Source organism: Malurus melanocephalus, unplaced genomic scaffold, assembly GCF_030028575.1.
Source record: "Malurus melanocephalus ecotype Western Australia unplaced genomic scaffold, MMel_1.1 scaffold_375, whole genome shotgun sequence".
NCBI classification, from domain to species: Eukaryota; Metazoa; Chordata; class Aves; order Passeriformes; family Maluridae; genus Malurus; species Malurus melanocephalus.
Genome location: NW_026623607.1, coordinates 118,274 through 143,665, shown reverse-complemented (window position 1 = coordinate 143,665; position 25,392 = coordinate 118,274). Strand labels below are relative to the sequence as shown.

The 25,392-nt window shown below is 39.1% G+C and overlaps 1 protein-coding gene across 1 annotated transcript in view; it reads right to left on the bottom strand.

Annotated features, from left to right (window-relative positions):
• The window catches only part of LRIG3 (leucine rich repeats and immunoglobulin like domains 3), a 39,517-nt gene extending 15,942 nt beyond the window's left edge, over positions 1-23,575 (bottom strand). The window contains exons 1-6 of the mRNA XM_057378793.1: positions 23,116-23,575; positions 15,925-15,996; positions 15,580-15,654; positions 2,864-2,998; positions 2,070-2,213; positions 34-177 (exon numbers count right to left, since the gene is read on the bottom strand). Of these exons, the coding sequence (XP_057234776.1) occupies positions 34-177; positions 2,070-2,213; positions 2,864-2,998; positions 15,580-15,654; positions 15,925-15,996; positions 23,116-23,300 (755 nt within the window). The 5' untranslated portion in view covers positions 23,301-23,575. The remainder of the gene's footprint in view (positions 1-33; positions 178-2,069; positions 2,214-2,863; positions 2,999-15,579; positions 15,655-15,924; positions 15,997-23,115) is intronic.
• Positions 23,576-25,392: the final 1,817 nt, after the last annotated feature.

Genomic DNA, 25,392 nt, shown 5'->3' with positions numbered 1-25,392 from the left:
AGCAGAATCTACCAGCAGAAGTTTGATACTTACAAGACTTCCATGTTGGTCAAACCCCAGAACGCACCATCCATGAGCCTCGAAACCCCATTTCTCTGCAGTTTTAATGACTTCAAAGCAGGAAGACCTTGGAAAGTAAGCCCATCTATTTTTTTAATTTTGTTCCGATTCAGCTCCCTGCATCAACAAAATTTATAGTTAGAGCACAGTAGTTTTACCTGCATGCCAACAATCTTTCTTCCCTCTCTGGAAACAACTTTATTTAAACACTTTTCTTGCACAGAAAACAAAGACAAGAAGTAATAAATATCAAACATTTTATTATAACACATTTTGTCCAACCATGCTAATACTACTCTGCCTTTCTGATACTGGGGACAAATACTTGGTAGTTCCTTGATTTTCAGACTTAAAGAATCCCTGTAGATGTAGACTTTCATGGTTGATCCTGTTCACAGATTCAAAATGGAAAGCAAGTTCCTGGTGTTATCCAGTAGTACAGCAGTAGAGTTGTTAMGGTTGGTTAATAACTGCAATCAATAACCAGTCAAGAAAAAGTTGGAATTTTAGTTGTGATAACTGAACAAAATTGGATATCCTGGGCGATCTCTCTTTTGTTTATCTGCAGCCAAGCACTCATTACATATTTCTCCCTCCTTCTCCACAACCAGTTACACATAGCACCTTCCTCTTTCTTAAGTGGTCTTGGCACTTGCCCTTCTGCCACTACACTCACCCTTTGCAGTCAGAAACTGAGACCAGTGTGTATCCTGTGAGGGAGCTGTAGGGCATAACTAGCTGGAGGGGAAGCTGCAATGACAGGATTAGACAATACTAATAAAAGGTCCTCATACAATAAGTGATCATCTGCCCCTTCAAAAAAGTCCTACATCTACCGAACTAGGAAGAATCCTCTCCTTCCAAAACTTACTTCCCCATGCAAAGTAAAGGTCTAAATAATCCCCTCTCCATAGTTATATCATCATTATTTTTCAGAGCATCAGCTCTCTAAGAATTCAACTTTCCTCTATGGCAGCCTGACACAAAACTTACTGATAGAGACCTGAGGGAGAACCCTACTTCTCATCCTGTGCTGAAATATAAACAGTGAAGAACATTCAGTAAGAACAGGGTTTAGTTTTTTTTCCCACTCCTGTCTGCATACTTTCAGCAGATAACACAATTATTTGTCCTTCACTGCAYTGAGCATTTTTAGGCAAGAATATAACCAATATCCAAAATTTTAGGTGAAACTGAAGATCGGGAAGTCTACCAAGATCCATAAAGAATCCCAAGACTTGCAGGGCTGTCCTTGTACTCTTTGACTGAGGTCTGAGTAAAACCATTCCTGTATTTGTATACAGAAGAAACAGAGTCCYCATTTCCAAAAGTGTCAAGCACGCTAATATTACAGTGTAATGACCTATCACCTTCAAGGTTAACCTAAGAGACTGTGTCATTTTTAACTCTTGACTATCTGCTATGGAAAATAATTACTAAGGATTTGACAAATTTCAACCCATCCTCTTGTCCATGTTATGTATTTTCTAAGTTTTCCAATAAAAAATATTCCTGTCTCTTTCATATTAAATAACTTTGTTATTTATTTGGTAAAACATTCATAGACTGTTGTATCAGGAAAGCTGAAGGTCTATTTATCCAAGCATATTGCTTATTGTCATGCCGTATGAAAGCAAATTACTTTGTACTTTCACAGCATAATGAGGAAAATTAAGTGAATGACTACTGCAGTAAACTATGTAAGTTTACTTCACTTACTATTTTTTCAATGCTTTTTTGCAGAAATATTGCTACTACCCCTCCTCCAGCCTTTTTTTTTTTTTTTCTTTTAATAGGCAACCACAATTTTAAACACAAACACTGTTCACATCTCACCAACATATAAGACTAGTTTTGTTCAGTACAACCCTGCACTTACTAAGGGCTGTAGTAATATGTTTTCTGTGTCTGTCTCACTCTGCCTCTGGTTAAATTAAAGGCTAAAGTTCAAGCACTGCTGGTGCTATGGAAAATCTGAAAACAATTAGTCAATTGTAGGCTGCACTTACAGGTGCTGCAGATGGGATAGTTTAAACATCTTTTGAGGGATTGCTGAAATTTTGTTCCTGTTCAGTTTCAGTACTTGAAGTGTGGCAGACAAATTGTCAAAGGTTCCAGGCTCCATAGAGGTTATTCGGTTACTGTTAATATACCTGTTGAAACAATGTCTAGAAGGTTAAATTTACAGTTATTTAATAGATTTCAAATAACAAGTAGTGAAAAACAAAGCTCTTGTGATGCTTACTCATTGAAAATGGAATTTTGTTTAACATATTAATTAGAGCACTTGACAGTTTATTCTATAGTCAAATAGTATTTCATTACCAACATTTCACTCTGTTCTGCCAGAGTGTGATAATGGAAGAAGATAATATGTGGCAATACCATTACTTTTTTCTCAGTCAGTGTATCTGGCATTGCAATATTCCTGAGTAAGAATTAAAATTATATTCAGAAGTCCACTGAACTCCATATAACTACAAACTAGCCTATCCATAGGGAACTTAAATTCATTTTATTACATAATTRTTTCTCTCAAGAGACACATCTATTTGTTTCATCTCAAGATAATGGCCTCAGACTTTTTTGATTAAWTAAAACACCTCATTGTAGCAATTCATATTTTCAACTTAGCAACTTATGTTAAACTAGACAGGTAAAAGCAGGAATATTTAATGTCATTCTAATTAAAGAAAGACTTAGTCCCTTAAGAAACAGCTGCCAGTCTAAATTATCCAACAAGATTCCTGAAAGTAGCCAGAAGGAAAATGAAAAAAAAAAATAATTAAAAAAAATTACTTACAAATACTTGAGCTGTAATGATGGAAATGATGACATTTTTAGCACTGATATGTTGTTGTTGCTCAGGTCCAAAGTTTCTAGACTCTGAAATGGCTTCAGATGTTCAGAGAAAATGTTGGCAATCTTGTTACTGGTCCTGAAATTTAAGGGCAGTAGGCAAAAGAATGTAATTTCCAGATTAAATACATCTTAACTACATGATTGTGGCAAAAGTTAATTCTCAATTCCCCTACTTGAGAATAATTTTAAGTTATAGAAAACCAAAAAARTATTTTCTCTACACGTAACATTAATTTCTACCACTCGAAAACACAAAGTGGAGTAGTCTAAATAAATGTTCATTGGTATTTCTTAAAATAGAATCCCAGGAAACTTTCAAAAAAATGCAATATGATCAAATTACTGCAATTAATGGCTTTTAAAATGAGATGTAGAACTTTACAATCATCTACTTCTGAACAGTAGGAATATCTGATACTTGCATGGAATAATACATCACAATATTGTAATGAAAAGAGGTTAGATTTGCTCTCTAYTTTAAGCAAATTAGTATCATAGTAGTAGTGAAGCACAGTGTTTCGGGTTTTTTGAAAACTCCCTTGGCATGAAAGCCCAACTGAATTTCCAGAAAAAAACACAGAGCTAAATTACAGAAGATGAATGACAGTGCACCCCTTCTGAAAAACATTCTTTAACTGTGCAATTAGATCTGGTATTTCAACCTATCGACTTTTTTAGTGTGTTGGCAAAGAACAACAATTCTGGATATTAGAGGTCATTACGGCAATTTTGGACTTCATGTCTGATCAAACTTCAGCTAAGCATCACATCCAGTTCGACAACAGAAAGTCTGCAACTGTTTGAAGACATGAGTATCGCAGTCCGCTGTAACACCTCTTCTYTCACTTTCGGTGACATGAACTTTTTCCAGTGACCCTACTTCATGCTCATACTCAGACACCTATCAATTCCTCCATTTCAGCTGCGGAATATACAGAATAATACACACACATCAGCAAACTTAAAAGGGTTATTCGTTAGGGGCAACCAGTACATACGTGAAAGCAGATCATGACCAATTAAATGTAACCTGAAATGACTTGTCACTTTGATAAATTAAAGCCAGTTCTAGCTGTGGTACATTCTGTACTTTGTATGATGAATTACCAAAATTTAGGRGCTTTCCCCTGATCCCAGAGATTGCACACAAATGCAATTTTAGTAAAATTATCAACGAGAATTGATTCTGGAAGGTGTTTACCTCTTCTGGAAATACTTGTTTTGGATCAAATAGTAAGCCACACATTAGGGTAGCAGGGACAACCCTCATGTATTCAAGGGGTGTGGGATAACTACTACTCAAGACAAAAAAGTCCTAACTCACAAATTGAACCAGAATTGAGATTAATGGGCTTTCTGACCACATGTGGGAATGGGTAAGTGATCCTGCAGTCCCTCCAACGCTGAGCTTGTATCATGTTTCATTCCTTAGGCTGTCTGGTAGAGGTACACTGCATTTTTTAACTCTTAGCTGAAAGTATTTATAATAAATGGAAACAAATTACTTTAATAAAAAACAACAACAAACACTACCACCATGTGTCAGTTCCACCGGCCAAATAAGAATGTGAGTTAGATAACAGGTCACAGAGCCTTGCCTTTATGCATTAGTTTGTTTATAAGGTAATTACTGACAAGGTATTAAAACTGCCAATTACTTGAGTGACGAGTAAAATTTTCCTTGCAGTAAAAGTGTGCTCCAGCAGAAGCCAGCAATTTCCTGAACTGCACGCCTCCTAAATTGCAGTGTGAAAGTGTTCAGTTATAAGAGAGCTTGCACAGTGCTGTCTTTGTGTCAGCATTGCTCCATAAAACAGAAATTCCTCACAACTGGCAGGATAATAGCCCCTGTATTGCRAAGTTTAGTTGGACCTAATGGAACCGAATAAAACTCTTGCAGAGYCTTCAGGTTTGCACTTAAACCAACTGGCAAATTACCTGACACAGATCAGGTTACAACAAAAACAATCAAACCCAGCTTGTTTGTTTCAGGAACTTTTATTTTTTTGAGATGCCAAGGCCACATGAAGCAGTGAAAAGCAACTCTGCTCACTGAAACTGCACTAGACATCGAAGTCCTAGTCCGTCTCACAATCAAAATCAAAACGGCCCCAACTGCACCTTCCTGCTTACTCATATGTGTCGAAATTACTCAGTTGCAAAAGAGCTGAATGGTTCACTCCCTACTGCTCCAACACCCTAGTTTGGTTTCTCTTTAAAAGAATTTAAGTGCAATAATTCACACCCAGAAGTAAATTATTCAGCACTGAAGATAACCAAATAGTTCTACTCTAAGACCCAACTTTCTTTAAAATGAGAAAGTTCAACTCTAATTTGACCATTTTTTCATAATCATCACTTAAGCAAATTAAAAAACACAATGTATCATCTTCCTCAGAACTGGCAAATCTCCATCAAAATTAGTCAAGGTCATGATTGATAACGCAAGCCTATCTAAATGTCAAGACAAAACCAAACAGTATGCAGGTGGGCACAATAAAATAAAAGCTTTTTCACTGAGGATGGAGGGAAGAAAATACAAAAGAAAACCTTTCCTGTAAGATGCTGCTATTGCTGAGCTCAGACAAAAGGAGCTGCATGCACTCCCCCACTGGTTTAACTTCACAGACCCTCAAGAGAAGATGAGAATAACAGAGAACTCCCGAAACAAGAAAACCAGCACATCAAGTTGTCCCAGAAATAAACATGCAGCAATTGTTTGATAACAATTTCRTCATGTGGAAGGAAGAGCAACATGCTGCAGCTTCCTTACAACTTCTCCTGTTACAGCTAAAGTATCTGGAGCACCAAGGAAGGCAGATAAACCCATGCACTGAATTTGAACGTGCCTTTGCAATTTGAGTGCCTACAAACTGACTTGCAGCAAAAAAGCCCACAAACCAACAACCATGAGCACATACAGCCTGATTTAATTACTTTTACATAAGTCTGTGTGAATACCAGCTTAAGACAGAGTATCAGTTTTTCAAGGGTATGAGAAACCTCAGCTCTCCCTCTTAGCATTCATGACTTTAACCACACCACTAGGCCAGAAGTCCTAGAACAGCTCTATCAATCCTGATCTTAAGGTTCATTTCATATAAACAACAGTTAGAATATATCTGACATACTGACCTGTACTTTCCTTACCTCAGGGGAAATACAAAGCAGGACAAAAACTTCTGTATCCATTTTGCTAAGGATCTAGTTAACACCTTTCAGATATAAAAGCTCTGAATAAATGTATTTTCCCCCTTCTGCCCCCCAGTTTTTAAAGATCTGAGATAATCATACTCTCTCTTGATAGTTAATATAAAATGTTTTCTACCTAACAAAAATATCCATGTCAGTTTCATGATCCTGATACTGTAACATGGAAAATCCTGTCAAAAGATGGCAGAACAGAACCTGAAGTCCTATCTTTTGTTTCTCTTTGAAATCTCAGCACAGAACAAAATCTTGCACTTCCAGCATAACTTTTTCTTCCAGCTATATCCTGATCAGCAGTGTTTTGAAAACCTTAGATCTCACCCCACTATCCTGACAAGAAGTACGTGTAAGAGCCTGGAGGTGGAACAACCTGGTAAAAAACAAGTTGTCTAGAAAGACAGTTTTGGAGAACAGTTCATGCAGCCTGTTCTGCATAGCTTTTAGATGTAAAGTAACTACCTTAACATACGTGAACTAATACAGCACCTCCTGTCCCTCAACTAAGACCTGAGAGGCAGAATAAACTGAATCTCAGCCACAAGCAGGCAAATTAAACCACAGTGGAATCTCTTGCTGGAAACTATGAGGATCTGTAAAAGAAAAGTATTCCGCTAGGACTAGATATATCTTTCTGACCAGGACTGAGGCCAAAACACAGAAATTCAGATGCTTAGTCTGACYGCCTTGTGTTTGTATAGATTCCAGATTAGAAGACTTTTGAAGGCAGCCATATCAGAGTCCTTGCAAAAGCCAACATGACTGTCCACATCTGAGCATGTTCTGGGTGGTCTCCATTATGTGCTACAATAACTCACAGCCTCCTTTCAAATTTTTCTCTTTTCCACCGGCTCTTCCTGTCACTCACCATCTGACATCATATGACTCCTGGCATATTCTTTCTCGTAATGCCCCTCCTCCCCTCCCAAACTCCTTTGGGAACTATGATGTGAAATACTCTGTGGAAGAAAACTGAAGGAGAAAGAAAAAAAAAATTATACTAAATACAAAGGATCAAGATTGTTACTGGAAGTGCTGGAAGACACATGCCTTGTGGCCTTTAGGACAAGACTGGACATCATTATGGAACACTTAAGAGAAGACTCTCCGTAACTATACTTCAAGAAGAACATAAATGTTCCCTTTTTCTTCAATTTCTACTCATCTGATTACTGAGTCACATTGTCGTGAACAATTACATCACTCAAAACATTGAAATTGTGGTTTTAAGCTGAACACTACCTTTCAAAAAAGGCAGCCCCTGATATGAATGGGACTATATGCTCTTCTCACCATTAAGACACCCAAATGAACTGAAAAAAGGAAATCTTATTTTTTTTTTCACATTTGCACGTGTTAGACACAGAAATATTAYAGGTGAAACGTTCTCTCCAAGACAAAGTCAGCAGAAGTAGAGCCCGGATTCTGGCTCATTTCCAGTTTTCCTGGTAGGTCTACAAGTCTAATGCCTTTTTCACACACAAGCTTCTTGCGTTCCTTGCGGCAAGCAGTTGCTCTTTCTTTTGAATGTCTCCTTCATTTCATGATCTATGCCTCTCATTCCTCTTTCAAGCTAGATGTCAGCAAGACTCAGCTTTTCTATTTTTTTGGGTTTTATTGTATACAGTCATAAAACAGAAAATGAAAATTCAGAACTCAGTAGGCTACCGATACCMTGTCTAAAACTTGAAACCAAAGGTTTATTGATTCCCAAATCAAAGATAAACTGGGAAAGGGGAAAGAGAAAGATGCAGACTAAAAGAACTCTGTGATCAGGCACGTTTTCATCATCAAAAAGAAGAAAGACACAAATCCAAACTTTCAAACACATGATACTTCTGTAACAATTCTCTTCTGATTCTAGTCATAGCACCAATATGCAACTTATTAAGCTTTCCTTCCAAATTCTCTTCTTAATACCCTGAAGTCTGTTTCCAATTCAGTTTTCTGGCTTTTCCAAAATAATCACAAGTTACTTAGCATGGGATAGGCAAGTGAATGTGTAAGTTCATCCCTTTATTTTAACAACTGTAAACAAAAGCAATGCAAGCATAACTATTTTGGCTAGAGACAACAGGATTACTAGCCCATAGCAGACTTGGGGTCCTCCGTGACAGTTAGTAAATGCTAAAATCTTGAAAAATTTTAAATATGGCCTAGATTAAACCCAGCATACTGCCCTCCAGTATTACAAATCATGTTTCTAATCTAACGTATAGAGTTCCTAAGTAAAAACACCTATCCTTCATTGTTACAGAGCAACCCTTGCTTTTGCAGGGTGCAGACCAAAGTCTAGGCAGTTTAGACTGCACACCCTTCTAAATGTACCCCTAACTTCAATCATTAATACAAGGTGAGGAATGTTCTCCTATCCACTTCTCTTTAACTCAAGGCACAASTGATTTCAGTGCTCTATTGCAATCACCACTTACCAATTCTCTAAAACACAATCCAAACACTTTTGCCKGGCCTATTAATTTCATTCTCACTTTCCTCATTTTCCTACTCTGCAAGATTCCTGCTGCTCCTCCATTCTGTAACATCAGAACAGTATTTTCTGGTTTTGTAGTTCATTATTATTCTTTTTAATTTCCCTCTTTCTTTACCACTGTGATCAGAAAATCATGACAGATACTGCAAATAGCTCATAAAATCTGCATTCTTTTCCATTCTCATTACAAAAGTATTAATCTAGGCTCTCGTTATATTTCTGCTACAAAAAAACCTCTGGGTTTCTACATACTTCTCTTTCCCATCATTCAGCCTAAACTGCTGCCATAAAAATTGAGTTTCCATGTCTGTAAGTCTGACTAAGTCAGGTTCCTTTTCAAATTCTTTCATTTACTTCCTCTTAAGTCTCCATACCAAATGTCAATGACTGCAAGAACTAATTCCAGTAAAAGCAAGTTCTTCGCTTCAGCTTTTTGCTCAAAACTTCAGACCAAGTCACACATGGTTTACCACCACTCATTTTTGGGACATTCTCCAAGTAGCCGTATGCCTGAAGCCCAGTCTGGCATTCCTCTATCCTTTCTTTCAATCCTTCTTCAAAACAAACTCTTCCAGGCAGCATCCAAATCTTAATCCTTCCCATACTAAAGTGGTAGCTGAAGAGATGACAAGGATGTAAAATATTTGACCAACGTTTTTTTAATACTGGTATCCAGACTCCAGTTTAGTATGCTAGCTCTATAAACAAACAATACCACTTTCTCTGGCAAGCACAGAAGGGAAAGGCATCCACTCCTACTGAATGTAAGCTTTCATTTTCAAGAGTTTCATCTAAACATCTTTCTTGGGACTTCAGCTTTCTAAATGCATACCAAAACAGTGTTCCCCTGGATTTTACACACAGCTTTCGCTCCCAGATCACTGTGCGATGACAAAGATGCAGATTTCTCATACTTATCCCTACTCCAAATAATCCWGAATACATGGATTATGAAAAAACAACCCCTTATGTCTTTACAGAAGGCCCTTCACAGGGGTTTAAGTTACAGCCACACAATGCAAACTATCACTCTTATTTCAAAACTGTCAGCTGGGACAAATGCATAATTGATTTTGCATGTTTGCTTCAATTAGTTGAATTTTTTTCTCAACATGACTATCTGAAGCCTGATCTGGGATACCCATTATCACATAACATACATAGTTTTCCACATTTTAAACAGAAATTGACACAAAATACTGGAAAAAAAATCTCTTCTAAACAGTGGAAGGGATTAATTGCACTTTTCTTCAGTATCTACATTTGTGCATAAAATAAGAAAAATAAGCAGACTAATTTTGTGGTGGCTAAACAGAAAGCTATATTTAAAGCTGAAACAGTTTTTCTTACTACAAAAACTACCCATGTAGTCACCTAGGACTSGCTACTTTACAGTTCTTTGGTCCTGTTTTTATCTCCTGACCTTTCTCGTTAATACTTTTTGTTCATTTACTGTTTTAAACATCCAGGATACAAGACACATCTTCAAAGTCAGTGAATTTAAATTCAGCACACAYTGACAGAAGACATTACAAACCAAAAGCTGTAGAAAGCCTTCAGGAAAGTGCTTGTGGATTCTGTCCATTGGCTAAAAAATACATAGACACATTTCAAAGACTGCCTCAATTTTGGCAGCACTTATAATTATCTCAGAACTCAAAAGAGAATGGTCACTGCCTTAAAGGCTTCCCATACAGATGGAGTTGGAGGGTTCCCCCAGCAGAGCAGAGAAAAACCTCTACAGTGTTACATTTTTGTAATATCTCTTATAAACAGAAGACTTCACATTCTGAAAAACAGTGAAGTGGGAAGCTAATATAAAACACACATTAATGTAAGACTTGAAAAACATTCCTGAATTGTGAATCATCCATGCTTCCTTTAACTTCCACATCATGAATTTTGCATTTTCCACTCTGGCTTTACTAAGACCAAATACTTGTGCTCTAAACTAACATGATCAGTCCTTACAACATAAGCAAAAMGGGCATTTTCATTTAAATCATCTACCCTATTTGCATCAGTGCCTTTAAATGAAATCAATAAAATGTAAAATTACAAGTTTATTTAAAATACTCCACTGTTGAAAACTAGTCCAATGTTAGAATTTCACTACACACACTAAAKACTTGGGCATGTACAGCTTTTCTAGTCCCTGCTGACTGCAAGCTGATTACTATATAACATATCCTGGATGTGGGTAAAGAGAAACGTGGGGGTTTTAATATTAGTTCTACACATATGTTTTGGTAAAAACAATACATTCTAGTTAGAGAGGCAGGATACTTTAATACTCAAAAGTTATTCTGTCTCTTTCTTCATAGTCACTGCTACCTTCCATTTACCACAGCACTCAAAGATACAGCATACTGATGATGTTGGATTGTGTCTACAACTACGTATTTTTAAAATTTCTGCAAGTAACAGTAACATGGGTTTCTTATTTAAACTGTATATCCTTAAAATCTTAAATAACACTGCTCCATTTGCAAGTCAGTGTCTCTCTTCCTTACAATGCACTAGTAAYATTAAAAGAAGGTAATGTTTTCAGAATTTGAAAGTAAAATGCCTATGCAAATAGTATTGGTAGTTAAACACCAAGTAGGACTTCTATACAAGGCTATTGTACTTAGATTATTTGGTTTTAATCAACTTCTGGATTTTCAACCTAGCTCCAAAACTACAACTGTGRTAGACCTAAAAGGCAGTATTAGTTTTCTTCTTGTGTGTCAGCATCACCAGTTCGGGAATATTTTTTKGATAAATAGGACAAAACTGGTACACCCTGGATAAGGAATGTCATTAAAAAGGCAAAAATATTCAGAACTTCCGCTTGTTTTCCTGGAATGAGGGCATTAGTGCCCATTTTTGCATCTGACACAAAAGAATTCTACCTATCTTGGAACTGTAAAAATTAAATTGTTTTTTTCTCCAAGAAAAAAAGAATTTTCTACTACAACCATTTAAAGCAATTCTACACAAATTTAACCGGTTTTACATGTTCTTCAGGAATGCAAATTAGAAAACATCTAACATATTTTACTTCCAGGGGTAGATAAATATACCCACATTTCTGTGCACTGTGTCTATACACTATATATTTGTGGTAATCGGTTGTTAAATGCAGTATTCTCCTCAAAAGCTTATGTTGTCCAGCACGTGGGGACCTGGCCTCCTGTCTAGAGCTGCTGTGCTGACAACCTCTGGCAAATACCTGAACTGCCCTCTTCCTGCCTTCTCTCACAGAAGATACATAAAAGGGCTTGGTGGCTGTGCAAAAACAACGCCCTGGCAATATAATTTTCAAAAGCTTGACCTAGGTCTCCTCACCAGATACAGCCCAAACTACCACCCATGCAGCTCATGGCAGTATGCAGATTCCCAAGAGTCTYACAAGCTCTGCTATGACATTGAACAACATACGTACTCATCACATAACTAAAAATATAGATACATCTTCAGACACCTTATGAGAGTGTGCCTGAATATCCTTGCATACTCACTCCTTCACACCGACACTTCTTCCCAGGACGGTGAATACTTTTCATTCCCAAGATGCTCACCCTCAACTGGCATCAGTAAAAACAAAATGTTAGCATTGTTGTTTCATGTTACAGACAGATCAAGACCATGAAACTGGGACCAGCTCCAGCTCTGGGTATGTTTATCCTGAATAATTCATTAGTATGTAAATATCTCATTTAGATAAAGTTTCAATTAGATAGCTAGAAATGAGATAGCTCCAGAAATGGAAACTAGACTAACATGATAATCCACCCATGCTTGCTTATACTGTTCGAAGAATTCAGATACACATGCCTGTGCGGGAATACCTGCACTATTATGGAGATCTAACAGCAGTGTAATTTCCTCTGCAGGGCCAAGGAAAGCCTTGCAGAACAGGTAAAATTTGAAAGCTCGCCTGCTCAGTGAGAATRCTTAACAAGGGAAAGAAAAAGTCCTGTAATAGCGTTTCTTCAATGATGAAGAAACTGGCAAGAAAAGAGGGTACCACTTCCATAGCATTCCTTGAAGACACCTTGAAAAACACAGCTGGCTTTTCAACTGACAGTAATGAACCAACATATATGCATCTCACAAGAGATATAATCAAATCAAGTTTCAGAAGTCTATCAGCCTCCTTTTATTGCTAKCATTTGAAAGCCAGAAAAAAGACTCAACACAGAAACAATGGTTTGYTTTGGAAAGGCTCCATGAGCTCCTTTCTTACAAAAGTTTAAAATCMTGGAGAAAGTCATCAGATGTTTCTCTGAAGAGTGGCTCTAAAACTTATATTCTAATTGTTCCATATGTGTTCTCTTCTCGTGACTTAGATATATTAATTGTTTGATTCAACCCCTTCAAATRACATCCACCATAGAAAAAACAAATGCACCTATTTTTTCATTWCTAAAAAAAAAAAAGTATCATTAGACTATTTGTCCTTCTACTCTACCATTATATGACATTATATTATTATATTTTTATGCCAAACAACTACTGTATGCTTACTGCTCTTTATTTATATTATTTTCTACAAAATTAAATTTACTATCTTCACATAAATAACATCCAGCCAGTGAGAACAGAAGGCTGAAGGAAGACCTTATCGCTCTAGAAACTACCTGAAGATGGGGGCTGGTCTCTTCCCTGAAGTAACAAGAAAAGAAAAGGGCCTCAGGTTGTGCCATGGAAAGTTTAGATTGATATTAGGAAAAATTTAATCATGGTAAAGTTTGTCAAGCATTTTAACAAGCTTCCCAGCAAAGAGATTAAATCTCTGGACGTATTTAAAGGATGTGCACATGTGGCTTTAATAGACATGTTTTAGTGGTGGCCTTGGCAGTGCTGGGTTAATGGTTGGACTTCATGATCTTAAAGGTCTTTTTCGACTTAAACCATTCTATGATTCTACTCTATGTTTTAATGAAAACCTTTGCAAAAGAAACAAGATGCTTTATGTTTGACAATACAATACCACTCTAATTTTATCTTCGCTGTTCATTTGTTTTGATAGAAAACCATTATCTTAACTATTACAGACTGATATTCCTAAGTTAACATAAAATATTAAAGTAATTATTTCTACCATATTAATGTTAAGGATCTCAGCTGTRGTCATAGAATAGGTATTAAATCTTGGCCGTAGCACAGTTATATTCACTAATCTCCTTCTCCACACACAGAATTAGAATGAAAACAAACTAACACCCACCTAGAACAATGTTAACTGCACTGGTAATATGACAATAGCTTTTAAAAAATAWTTTTTTTTTMTTTTAAAGTGTCAGCATATACACACAGCATAGCACAGCTCTAATAAAGATTTTCGATGTCTGACCACCTGAATAAATGCACCAAGTCAGGGACCTAAGGATATGAAACAAACAATTCAACAGTGACTGACAATTTTTTTCTCTCAGTGGAATACCAAAAATTTTGCACAGCTGCACAAGAATGATTTTAGGTTCCTCTGAACTTGTTAAATTTCTGTGAGAAGCAAAGATGCTAAAAATTCATCAGAAGTAAAGGAATAGGATATAGTCCACTTAATTAAGTTAATATATTCAACCTTGTGGTAAAAAGGATCTTAGCAAGGTGGTAAAATATATACATAYACACACACACACACACATATATATATATATTACCACCTTGCTAAGATCCTTTTTACTTAGATCACTTAGATGCTTAAACTACAGAAGGSTATGCCAGTGTAAAAGTAATGCCAATGCTACTGCAAAATAGAAGATGTGCTTAAATTCAACAGTTATTTGCCAGACACTGTCTGCTTTTTCCTTCACTCTTTTCTGATTTTGATCTGTAAGAAACCACATGAGTATCAAATGTCACTTGGTTCTTATTCAAACAGAGCAGTCCAGACACAGCGACTGCACCAGCTGACTTAGCTGACCTAGGCCTAGAGTAAAAACAAACCCCTATAAATCACCAGATGTAAGCAATTGAATAGTGATCAATTTAATTAACTGAACAGCTTTCCAAAGTTTACTGTATTGTTTTAACCCTTCAGAACTCTTTAAGAAAGGTAACTTGCAATTTGTATTCAAGGACAGGATTTGGCCAGAGAGCTACATATTAATAGCATAGACATTTTAAGATTCCCACTGATAGAATGCAAATCCCACACATGAAAACCAGGTCTTCTCTTAGTAGAGTGATAGTAACGACTCTTCTACGCATTCCTTCAACAGTTTATTAAAACTAAATCACAGAAAAAAAAATCCAACTGACTTACTGTGAAAACATCAGGAGTAAGATTTCCTTTAAAATCAGCTTTTTTGTTATGGACTCTATACACTTTTTACAACTTAATACTCACATGACAAATGCTACACCAAGTAACCTACTCASTTCTTTCATGCAAAACAATGAACAYGGACACAAACACACAAATTTATGTATTAACTGCAGTCATAAAAAAATGTGCCATGCATTAAAATGGGCTCAAAAAGAAATTTAAGATCTTGGCAAAATATCTTCTGATCTAGATACTTGCTCTGAAGCTGCATCTCGAGGGGATTTCCCCATGCTACCCATTGAAATTAATGGAATTCTACCATGATTTAACACATCAAGATCTCAGCCAAGATGCATGATAAAGCGTAAGTCTWGTTATAAAGACAGCACTGTACAAGTTTGTGTAACATATACTGATGTTTGTATAATGCCTAGCACAACAGGACTGAGGCTTCTGGGCACTACCACAACATAAATTAATTCTAATGCAGCCTTTATATCTGGGAAGCACAAAAACTACAGGGATTAAGCACAATTACACACATTTTAAAGAACCTACTAAATAATATGACATAATCAACTTCCTAACCACAAGCTGCTCTATTTCCAATTATTTCACTTTAATCTCTGTAATGGACGCATTTCCATGAACCCTATAGTGTTAGCTCCACRAACTAGGGACAAGAATAAGATTTACTTACAGAGACAGAAGAGTTATATTTGCTGAGACTGGTCCCAGATCTGGAATGATCTCCAGTTCATTGTTGTTCAACTTCCTATTAATAAGACAAAAGGGAAAGTGAGCTCTGATGTTAATTGGAACTATGGATATTGAACTTTTTAAATTGCTGAACTGTGTAACCTCAAAATTAAAAAATAGTTCCAGTTTCACTAAATGTAAAATATCAGAACAGTGAGTATCTTTGTTGTTCAAGCCACTATCCCTAGAGAAACAACYATACAATTAGCATATATAAACAAAGGCTGGGTATTTTTGGTTGGGTTTATGTTTTGGTRTGGTTCTTAATTAAGACAAATTAACTTACACTTCCTGAAGACTATGAAGGTGATCCAAGATGCTGCTCTTGATTGAAGATAATTTGTTGTGACTTAAGTCCCTATGAGATTACAAAAATAAACAGCCTGTCAGTACTGCCATACARTATCAGGTAAAGCAATACAATTTCAATCTAAATTATGTTATCACTTGTTTCTGAGTACATGGAAAGATTTTTGTATTAGTAAAATTAGAATGGAAACTCGTTTGAGTACAAAAGGCATAAATATATAACTACTAATGTAAATATCTTGATCACTGCTAGCACTGCCAAAGAAATTCCTCTATCTCTGAACAATGTAGAATTGTTCATTGGAATGTGCCTAAGACCGACAGAAAACATCTTAAGATTTTGACTCAGATACACCAACAACCCCTCTTCCGCATACCCTCACAACAAAAGATCCGGCTAAAACAACCTCCTGGTTATTTTAACTAGGAAAATTCATAAACCAATAGTTATTGCGGTCTAATTCCTTGGGTAAGTCACAATATTTGTACCATTTACTCTTCTCACTCACATCTCTAAACCAATGCACAGATCACAAGTGCACAATGAGGACTGTGTGTAAATCTTAATAGTATTTTCACGTTTTCTCAAAATTCAGGACACCATTCATACAAAACCCAATTTAATTGAGATCTTAAGAAATAGAAAAAGAAACCAGACACAGCAAGGGCTAATTCTGAGTTTTAAGATGTCTGTATAATAGTGATATAAATGTCACAATTAATTATACTTGAAGAAGTAGCTTGAACATTTAGCTTATGCTATGTTGCACTGAAGATCCCCAATTTATAAACTGATGCAGTTTATAAGGAATCCTGTTAGAACCTTTGCAGCGATTGCTATGAAACAAATCAGGTACTAAAAATACAACACTTTTTGTTGACCACAATAAATACTTTTCCTTACAGTACCATGCATCTTTAACCTCTCAAACATTTTATGCRTTCTCAAACATGGAGCATAACAGAAATAAGAGTGACCATAAAGTAAAAGGCAGAAAAGCTAACTGCAGGAACWCAAACGTGCACAYCTTGAAACATCTGCACAAGTGGTAYAAACTCACAACTCATTTTGTAACTATGACTAGCTCTGCTGAAGGCCTCCCCCTCCTTAGGCACCCATTCACCAATAKGTGCACTTTTCTGTTCCCACACTACAGACTATCATTACCTCACCTGCATCAATACAGTCATATGCAAGCATTTGCTCCACATTAAAACACTGCATTTATCCAAGCCAGCAAACAAAATATACATTATTTTAATGAGTTCTTAAATTCACTCCAGTGAGTGTTTATAATACATACAAAGAAATTAATCAGCAGACCTCAGCAGTGAGCAGCTGTAACATCAGGTAAAGTGTGCTTTAAAAAGCAGCCTTTTGAAAAGAAATTCTCACACTTCATACCTTTCCCCATGCTAATTAAGCACTAAAAAGTCACCCACCATGCCTGGGGTCCTTATCAAGCCACACAGGCATGAAGTTTTATTTCAAGTTCAATCTATGAGGAAACTACATGATTCCTCACTTTTTCTGGGCAAGATGACTCAGTACAGCCATTCGTGCACAGCACAYCAAACACAGGCCTGACTGCCACAGATAGATCTACTCTCCATCTACAGTTAAGAAGTGAAGAAGTGGAATGAACAGCATAACCCTMCTGCACACAGACCAGAAAGGGCTTAAATGAAGCCAAGTTCACTGTCTGTGCTAGGCATTGTGCTCTGTGACCAAGCCCTGAAAAACCAGATTCACAAATTCTCTGCACCCATGACTCCACATCCTCACAGATGTAATGCTGCAACCCAGTCAGGCATGCAGATTTCTTCAGCACAACATGTGGATAGTAAAACTCTTGTTTTAGATTCTACCAACTGACTTGCTCAACATTGCTAAGACAGTTTCACTGCCACTTCTGGCCTCTCCAGCAGCTGACAGTTAAAAAAAAAAAAACTTAGTAATAATAAAAATCAAGTATAAAAAAATAATCCCAGGCACATATAGGTATTACAAGGGGTACCATCAGTACTTGGCTGCAAGGTGTGCTCTGAGCCAGCCAACTGGACCAGGCCCAGTAGGCTGCYGTGCCATGGCACCAGCACCTGGCTCAGGGCCACAGGCAGGGTAAAGAGATGTGCTGTGTTTCCCAAGCAAGGGCTGCACAAGAGCGTGCACAGGGCAGACCGCAAGTGTGAATGGCATTTTCCAGAACAAAACAAGGGACTGAGGGCTGGGGGAGAGGCACCTAGAGAACAGAAACACACTCCTTCCTTCAGGGGGCCACAGATTCAGAGACTCAGCCCTGGACTCAAGCACCTAAAATGTAGCTGTGCCTTCTTTCAGATGTCTAAACCCCTACAGATCTTCCTCTTAACTTCCTTATGGAAAACCAATAAAGTGTCTCAATATTTTCAAAAGCTCGCAAAAGTTAGTTTCATCATTATGATTTTGAGTTCTGTATATTGGGTTAACCACATGTAAATTAGAGGACTGCATCTTTCACTGCTCAGAAATCTAGTGCAAATGCTCTCCTGGCCATACAGTGGAGAATAATGCCTTTTTTAACATCTTAAGGCATTAGCTGCATAGATTTGAAATTCTCACACTGCATTCTTAAGTGTAAATACTGGAAAAGTATTCGGCTACAAAAATCTAGACAGCAACCTAACTTGGTCCTTTCAAGCACAGTAGAGACAGTTTTTGCCCTTAATTCAATATTTGGCTTTAGTCTGTAGGGATTATAAGAACTATGCAAATAAACAGCCAAAATTCAGTTAAGTTATGGCTGTTAGTGCCTAACATGTTACTGTTGTTCCTGCTTTAGACAAGACTTAGAAATCAGTAATTATTTCAACAAGGAGCTTTCAACATTAGTGCTAAAAACCTGCATTTCTTCATTTCACCTACAAACTCTGCAAAAGGTTTATTTAAAGCATGTTTGCCTAAAGGACCTACCAGACAGTAACAGACGTGAGTAGATTTGTTCTGCTGGAGTTATAACATGTTAAAAAAAAAAAAAACCTGGCAGAGTCCTTAAACTATAAAAATCCTGCAATTACAACCACTGCTGTGCACGATCACCACACTGGAGCCAGACACTTTCACTCATAGCTCATGTTCACATCCATCTGGAGTCTATCAAGGCAACCGTGAGCCTAACTTACACTAGGTTTCAAACTACATTTTTGTGTTTGTTTTTTAACATTAAAGATACATCCAAATTTTCCAAGTAGCACCTACTTTAAAAAATACATACACATAAAAATTTCTTACGCCTGGTTTACTTGCAGCAGGTTGTCAAATACATGTCAGGAAAAATAAAACCCAAAGAAAAAGAACAACAAAAAATGCTAATCCTCCAGACAATACTGAATTGGCTGMTTCACACAGTATACATGCTTGTCTACCAATAATTGGATAAAATATGAATTATAAATACTTTATGAAACATTATTTCAGTACTACTAGYATAAGAAACTTCAGGAAAATTCAGGGAAAAAAGCCTTTTAAGTTACATTTTAAGTTAAATCAGTGGCTGGAAGTGAACCAAGAGTTAAAATATTTGTCTTGTACTAATAACATAACTGAAGCTTAAGCCTGTACAAGTTTCTCAACTTATAAGCTTATAAGCACGGGATTGGCAAAATTTTTTAAATACAAAAATTTGTCATCCCATTTGCAAAGCTGCAAGTACCTTTCAGTCCCATGCATTTCTCAACATACCTTAAAACAAGTACAAAGAAAAAGTTGGAAAATTAAACACTATTTCTCCTTCACAGAAATGGAACTGACAATGTTCAAACATGAATATTATTACTATGTGTTTTCCATTTCAGAATTTTCCTTGCATGTTAAAACTACATTACAAGGGGGGGGAGAAAATTTCCTCTGTGATTACTTTTGCTACCAAAATTTCAAAAGTTATAGAAGACAGAACAGAACACACTCTGTACTGTCAGAAACCAGATTCATATTAAATTCCTCATAGCAATACTAAGAATATATACCCATTCTTCACCTCACATTTTTAATAGAAGTGATTGGACATCTAAGTAGAATTGAAAAAAGCATGCCACAGTTTTTGCCCTCTAAGAACCTGTTCCACGAAAGAAACTATTTTCTATCTTCCATTATGTTTGTATGACCATCTTTTGTAACTCACAAGTCTCAGCATTAGCTGAAACTTAATTCTGAACATCAATGTTTGTGTCATTAAAAACTGAAGGCGCAATGCACAGAGGGAGAGGGCAAGTGCTTCTTCACACATTTTACAGATAGAACTGTTAGACTCTAACTTAATTTACAACATTTAGTCACAATTAATATCTTCTTCCTTAGAAAACTCAGAAACCTGAGCCCCAAGTCAAATTTTAGCATGCAAATCCAGCAACAGTTCCTTAATCAGTCCCACTGGGGCCTATATAGCTGCTAATTCAGCAGAAATCAGCAGAGCTGAAAAACAAAAAGTCAGGCTGTAGCTGTTTTAAGACACTGATCCAAAGTGACTCATAAATCAGCTTGCTATGTTCAAGCTTTAGTCTGGAAAATATTGAAAAACAGCTGTGAAAACCATATGGCTTTTTTTCTGGCAATTCTGGTAGAGAACTAGAGGATTTATAAAACGTAAATACTAAAGATGTAATACAAACACAAGTGAAAACCATTTTTTCAGACCTTTCCTCCTGTCCCACTGACAGTTCTAGCATTCCTGAGTGAACCTGGCAAAAGGTATGGCAATGCCAGCAGTAGTTTGCACACATGGAGGACGCTAACCAATGCTCCACCTCTGCTGTCGCAGCTCTAACACCACCACATTCTTGCAATATCAGGATACACATTCTGGAATTAAATGGAAATCTAACCTCAAAACTATCTGTACACAAAGCCATTAAAAATGTTTATCAGTTTTCAGCAGACTGCTACCTTTCATGAACGCAAGGAAACAGAAGAACCTATTTTTGGCTAAAATCACAGTGAAGTTGGCAGTTATAGCCTGTTTACACACCACTTCAAAGCCACTTCCATACAAAGCATTAGACTCACCTGTCACCAAGCAGAATGGGGCATAACTCAGGYTTATTGCTTCCCCCCCTTGTCCATTCTGAGGTCACTCTCATTTTATTTCAGAAGGGAATTTGAACAATAAAAGACATGAAAGAATGCAACAAGGGTTTCAAAAACCTCCTCTCCATCTGGGTGAGCAGAGATGGGCAAAGGAAGGTGTAAAACCTAGCATGGCCTAGACCTTCTCTGGCAGAAGAGCTTTCACTCTCCTGCTTGGGGGATCTCACCTGCATGTTGAGAATGTGGTAAAAAAGTTGTTTTTTTCAAGAGGACTGGAAAGCCTGGAATTAAACTACTAGCCTTTGGCAATACCCACTATGGACTTCCACAGAAAACATGGTAGACATACAGCAAATAAAATTCATAAACAGTTTTTTACAGTTTGTAATGTGCAGTTTGTTGCAACAATAATCCACACTAGTCAAAACTTTTTTGTGTATATGAAGCTGAACGCATTAATTATCTTACAGATTGCACAATCCAAGGTCCAAGTACTGGGGGTAGCTGGAGGTAACAGACAATGCCACACTTTTCCTTGTTCTTRTAAGAAGGGAAGGAAGAGCGAGCTAGGTACTTCCAGGCATTTGACACAAACAAAAGAAATATTTACACAAAAGGGGCCAAACCACATGGTTTGGTGACACCTACAAAGATGCACTTCTGTGAGTTTAAAAGCAAGTGACACAGCTGTCCAATGAGTAATCACAGCAGGGTTTCTTACAACAGACCAAAGCTTATTTATACAAGCGGAACTTATTTTCTCACACTTTTAAAGGAATGTGAACTTACATAAGGGCAATTTACACTACCAAGGGAATTCTAATTAGAAAAATGTCCCTTGTGAGAACAAAAAACGCCCTGCAMTGTGTTTTATTGTCTCTTGGGAACAAGAAGTGGAAAAGGCAAATTTGGATTACTGCTAATGCAAAATGGTTTTTTAAAGAAACTCTAAAAAATAAAAGTTCTGTGATTTTGCCCCTTGTGTTTTTATTTACTACACCTAATTTTAACAGCATTGATGTATGCTAAGAAACTAAACTTCACCTTAGTATAAAAAAATCCCTAGGTTTTGTCAGAAAACTTGTGGGCATACTGAAACAGTTTAAAAGAATAAAAGGGACAAAATATAATGGAAAGGAAAACCAATTGTTGAATGTAAAGCAGATCTAGTGTTAGATCCGTATGTTTCAATCAGTAAGCCAAAAAAATAAGTAAGCTTCTTTCTCCTCACACTTTCCTATACCAGTCCTGGAAATATTCAACTCCTASAGCCACGCCTGTGTTCAGTCCCATATGGTGTCAATACAGCCATCCACATTTCATGAGTAAAGCAGCATGACCTCCAGACGAGGCAATTGAACAGAATTAGCCACAACTAATTGAAAGTCTTCCTGTTTACTTTAAAGCCCTTATCTCGATCTGCTTTGAAAATGTAATAGAAAATTAATACGACTAATACATAAGATCTTTCAGTGACAAGCGATTAAAAACAAATGTGAGAAGTCCCTCGGCCATTTTCAAGCTTTTAGAAAGCTGACATAATTTATGCCTTTTCTATGGAAGTCTGTCACTGGAAGTAACTTTTTCGCAGCTGGCACTTTGGTCCGCGCKGCCGCGGGTTCGGCCCCACTGCACGGCACCGGGCCGAGCAGGCACCACCGCCGGAGCCAACACTACCACGGAAGGAAGAGCTGCACTAAGAAAACCGATAGCAGCTTTCCCGACACACAGACCACCGTGATCTGATGATTAACTTGAAGATTACTGCACCTTGTCCAGCAAAGTCAACAAAACTTTTTCCTCGCCCTCTCCGACAGTGAACAGCGCTCCTGGGCCCATTTCAGCCAGGCGCTTATCGCCACAGCCGTTCGGGGCCGCAGCCCGCCCCARGGGACGCTGTCCCGCTGCGGCCGCCGCCGCCCTCGCCGCACCCGCTGACAGCTCGGCCGCGGCCCCGGCGCTGCCCGCTCCCGCACCGCGCTGCCGCCACCACACCCGCGCTCCCCTCAAAGCCCGCCCGTSCGGGGCCCGTGGGGGCAGAAGATGGCGGGCGAGCGCAGACCGGCGCCCCCAGCCCGCCGCTGTGCCCACCGCCCCGATACTCACAGCTGTACCGCCCCCGGCGGCAGCCGCTCAGGCAGCCGGCTCAGCTCCAGGCGGCTGCAGGCGACGAGGTGCCCAGCGCAGCGGCAGGGCGCGGGGCAGCGGGCGGCGGCGGGGCGGCCGCCCAGCAGCAGCGGCAGCAGCAGCACCAAGAGGGCGGCGAGCGCCGTGCGGAGCCGGCGGAGCATGGCGGGCTCGGAGCCACTGCCCGCGCTCCCGTCCCTGGCGGTCCCCACTAACGGAGCCGGGCGCGGCGCGACCTCCTGCTTCTCAGCGCGGGTAGCGGCTGCTGCTCATGCCCCGGAGCGGCCGCCGAGGGGGGAAGGCGGTGGGAGACGGGGGTGTAGAAAAAAGTAAGAAAGCGGGAGGGAACCGCAGCGCCGCCACCGCCGCCAGCCACTCCGCAAACTTTCCGCCGCCTCGGCCCGCCTCCGTGCGGCCGGGGGAGCCCCGAGCGCAGCCCGCCCCGGCGCAGCCCCCTCCCCCTGCCATGTGACAGCCGCGGCCGGGCCCCGCTGGGGCCGGGGGCGCGGGATGGCGAGCCGGGGGTGCGGGTAGGCGGGCGTTCCGTGCCGCTGCTGCCCGACCTCGGCGGCGGCAGCTCCCGGGCCCCCGTCCCGCCAAGGGCCGCAGCCCATGGGCGGCCTCGCGGCACGGCGGGCATTACGGTGGGGTCTCATCGCCGTCCCGGCCTCTCCGTGGGCGGGCGGGAGCTGGCAGGGGGCCCTGCGTGCCCGGAGCGTCACCCGCCGCGCCCGGGCCGAGCTGAGAAGGCACGGGCAGCACGGCGATGCTCGCCCCGGGTTTCCCTTTGCCATCACACAGGTAGCGCGTGTCGTGGCAATCCAGAAGCTGCTCCAGAGGGCCCARCGGGTTCCCAGCCCAGCCTGGGGTCACTGGCATGTAAAAGGTGAGGTGAGGTTAACTCCTGCCTTCCGGGTCCTACATGGCTAGTCCAGACACCGTAATTAAGCCCATTACGTTCCCCACAGGATCCCAACTCCAAAAGTTCAGGGAAGTAGGCAGGGCATACAGATTCCACATCTCTGAGGTAATCTATGTAATTTAAGTAAATACCTATTGTTCAAGTTCCATATGTAAGCCCAGACCCTGGARCAGATTCAATTACTGAAGGCTTCGCTCCCCCCTGCTCTGCAGCAGCAGCCATCAAATTGCTCACGAACGCTGCTTTCTCTCCCACCTTTGTATGTTCACCTGAAAGATTGTAGGCATCTCGGACACTGTGAGCCTGGAGCCTCAACAAGCTCGACATCCCAGTATCAAGAGCTGTAAGGCTGAAACTTTGCCCCGGTTTTTGTTGTTTCCATGTGTATCTCATGAGGCAGATTTTTTTTGAAGAAGCAAAACTACATTTTAGTCAAGAATCATGAATTTGCAAGCCAGACTTACAAGTCCTAACTACAAACATTCATGTGCTGCTGTCAACATGACTGTTTCAGGTGCACAGGGTGTGCAGAGCTGGGCAATGTTTTGTCAGCTTGKGCTCCATTGACCACTGCTGTTCCTTAAGGAAATTACCATGGGAAAGCAAACAAACACTGCAGGAACACACTTTTTTTTCTACATATAAAAGCAAGCAAATCAGCAGACAAACAAAATACAGGATAGAAATTACTTAGTATGTCTTTACAAGTTATTCTTGTTTATTTACAGTGTTTGAAAACTGCCCTGGTATCATTGGCATGTCAATATTTCAGGTTTTTTTCCAGCCTTCTTCCTTTGGAAAATGTTAGGGTGACATTAGAACATTAGCTGTTCTAAACAGCCAGGAGCACAGTGACAAATTCAGATTTTTGAAGCTATCCATTATTAGTCTATACCTGTTCCAGTCAAAGTCAGTGGGAAAGCTTCCTTCTTTCTCAAGTTCCAGCATTTGTTGTAGCTGTCCAGTTGTTTCATATCGTAATGCCAAAGTACAGAGACACTTGAAGATGTGTTCATATTTAGGTAAGATGTGCTATACTTGCTACTTTTGCAAAGTAATCAGAAATTCAAGAGGAGAATCATTGTGTTGCTCCCAGTAATTATTGGACAATCTACTAAAATTAAAATGGACTTAAAGTAACTAACCCTTGTATTGTGGTTCCCAGAGTGCACAGCAAAGGGCCTCACTTTTCTGGGAAAAGTGAACTACTCTTATCTTGAGTACTGGCAAGGGTGGTGATTCTCTAGAAGGTGGCAAGAGAGTCATTAAGCTGTCATTTTAACATCCAATGAAAAGAAAAATTAGAAACAAAACATTTTGAACTAATTTTATCA